Source organism: Lucilia cuprina, chromosome 2 (assembly GCF_022045245.1).
Source record: "Lucilia cuprina isolate Lc7/37 chromosome 2, ASM2204524v1, whole genome shotgun sequence".
Classification (NCBI taxonomy): Eukaryota; Metazoa; Arthropoda; class Insecta; order Diptera; family Calliphoridae; genus Lucilia; species Lucilia cuprina.
Window position 1 is genome coordinate 12,655,316 of NC_060950.1, and position 2,365 is coordinate 12,657,680.

The 2,365-nt window shown below is 28.8% G+C and overlaps 2 protein-coding genes across 2 annotated transcripts; both read left to right on the plus strand.

The window, feature by feature from the left end:
• The first annotated feature begins 1,545 nt into the window (after positions 1-1,545).
• On the plus strand, positions 1,546-2,238 carry LOC111680201. Its single transcript, XM_023441834.2, has 2 exons — positions 1,546-1,708; positions 1,787-2,238. The coding sequence occupies exons 1-2, from the start codon at positions 1,662-1,664 to the stop codon at positions 1,884-1,886; spliced, it is 147 nt and encodes a 48-aa protein (XP_023297602.1). The 5' UTR covers positions 1,546-1,661; the 3' UTR covers positions 1,887-2,238.
• Positions 1,922-2,238, plus strand: LOC111680200. Its single transcript, XM_023441833.2, has one exon. The coding sequence runs from the start codon at positions 1,922-1,924 to the stop codon at positions 2,159-2,161; it is 240 nt and encodes a 79-aa protein (XP_023297601.1). The 3' UTR covers positions 2,162-2,238.
• Positions 2,239-2,365: the final 127 nt, after the last annotated feature.

Here is a 2,365-nt window from a genome sequence, read left to right on the forward strand (position 1 = left end):
GTTAGTTAGTTAGTTAGTTAGTTAGTTAGTTAGTTAGTTAGTTAGTTAGTTAGTTAGTTAGTTAGTTAGTTAGTTAGTTAGTTAGTCAGTTAGTTAGTTACTTAGTTATTTAGTTAGTTAGTTAGTTAGTTAGTTAGTTAGTTAGTTAGTTAGTTAGTTAGTTTTAATGTTACCAAAGTTTGGCGATAACTTGATCTCAAAACTTATCCGTTATTGTGGAATCCGATAAACCAGTAAATACAACTACCATTGGGATCAAATTTCTTCAAGTTTTGAGGACAGAAATGCCTAACAAATAAGGACATATTTAGGAGTCCAGCAGGTCCAAGTATAAAAGTTATGTTGAACCCAAATTATGCTACAAAATGCCTATGTGCTGTTTTACCAATCTAAGTTCTTTTGCGATATTTTAGAACATTATGTAACATCTTCTAAAAAAAAGCTACCCTCCCAAACTACTACTTGCTTCGTCACTTGTTCAAAACATTTCGTACAAGTATAGTTATGAATTTACATATCTTCTAGAACTAATAATTTCAGAATAAATTAAAAAAACACTTATTATTCCAATATAATAAAATTAAAAGACCTGTTATTAAATTTGTTTAAGATAATTGAACTTCTTTTAATTTTTTTCTAAATGTTTCTTATTACTCCAAATAATTAATTAGAATTAGATATCAAAAAACGTGAAAAACATTTAGTACTTTTAATAAGCCAAAGTCTTTCCGATGTCAATCACATCCGAAATGGTCATCCATAGGCTAAGTTTTATACAGATCGGGTCAAAAATTTTTATATGCAAATGAAAACTTTTGTTTATATTTAAATTGACTAAACTTAATGAATGCAACGTTTGTTTACTATAAGTCAGTTCAAAGCCATTCATTAATTAGAATATGTCTGCGTAAAGTTTTTTATGCGAATTTCTAATTTAAATATTTTAGACAATTTTATGACGACTACTACAAGATGCGCTAAAATTTTCTTTTGTAAACAAAATAAAAAAAAAAAAACTTGACGTCAGATTGGCCAGACAAATAACGTGTCTTTGGTCATGGATTCCGTGCAAAATAACAGGTAAACCCCACATGTCTCTTAAAAAAAGTCAATAATTAAAGAAGCCAGTCACTAATTTACATTCATAGATTTGTCTACACATTGGAAATTTGTTAATGTTTAATAATTTAAAACAAAACAACATTGTATAATTTAAATCGAAAAAAACACAAATTCAAATGAGTTGAAACTATAACTGAATTTTTTAAAATGTTGTTATGATTTGATAAGATTCACTTTAACGCGCGAGATGAGTAAATCCCATCTATAAGTTATAGTATTTCATTTTATAGTGTTGTTTTTAAAATTTCAACAAAAAGAAAAAATTATATATGCAAACGTTTCTGATTCCACTTAAACTAGTTTAGGTTCAAAATTAATAAACAAATAGATTTTTGTGAATAAAGACAAATAGAAATTTATTCACAATAACACGTTCAGACTGCATGATCTGGAAAAAAACTTTGGAGTATAAAAACCCCTTCAAACAAAAGCTAAAGCATCATTTGAGTTTTAAACACAAAACTGAAAAGATATCAAACACATAGAAAAAGTTTTCTAAAAATTATCTTTCATAATATCAGCAAAAATTTTTGGTGTCAATGAATAACCGCGCCGACACTAAAGCCAAGTTAAACGCTAATTTGAGGTAAGAGAAATTTATTTTTTAATAGTTTTGTTTATTTTGAAATTAATAATTCTTCTTCTTCTCTCTCTCTCTCTCCAGTCTCTCCAAACATTTGTCTTCCAAAAAAGGTTCAAGAACCTCGAACTGCGGTAACCGCCTGGAATTTGCCGTTCTAACTCTCATACAAAACGTTCCCTGATTTACTTAACCAACGTTAAACCAACAATTATCAAAATGGTCCACAAAAATCGTTCTTCCCGCAAATCATGCCCCGTCATGGATGTCAGCCCATTACGTCATTCATTAACTGCTTCAGTCAATAAATATGAATTGTCATCTAGTCCACGCATTGGCTATAAACTAGAGGTGCCAACCCGTCCCTTGGGTAGCTCTGGATCTTCATCGAATCAATGGCATTACAATAACATGATCATGAACAATCGTCAAGAGTTCAATAATTTACATTTCTGCTAAAACATTTCATTGGTGTTCGGCAATCTTCGTACATTAATTTAAATAATAAATGAAATAATAATCGTTTGATAAAAAAAGATATATATGTGAAATTTATTTTAATAGATAGATAGATAGATAGATAGATAGATAGATAGATAGATAGATAGATAGATAGATAGATAGATAGATAGATAGATAGATAGATAGATAGATAGATAGATA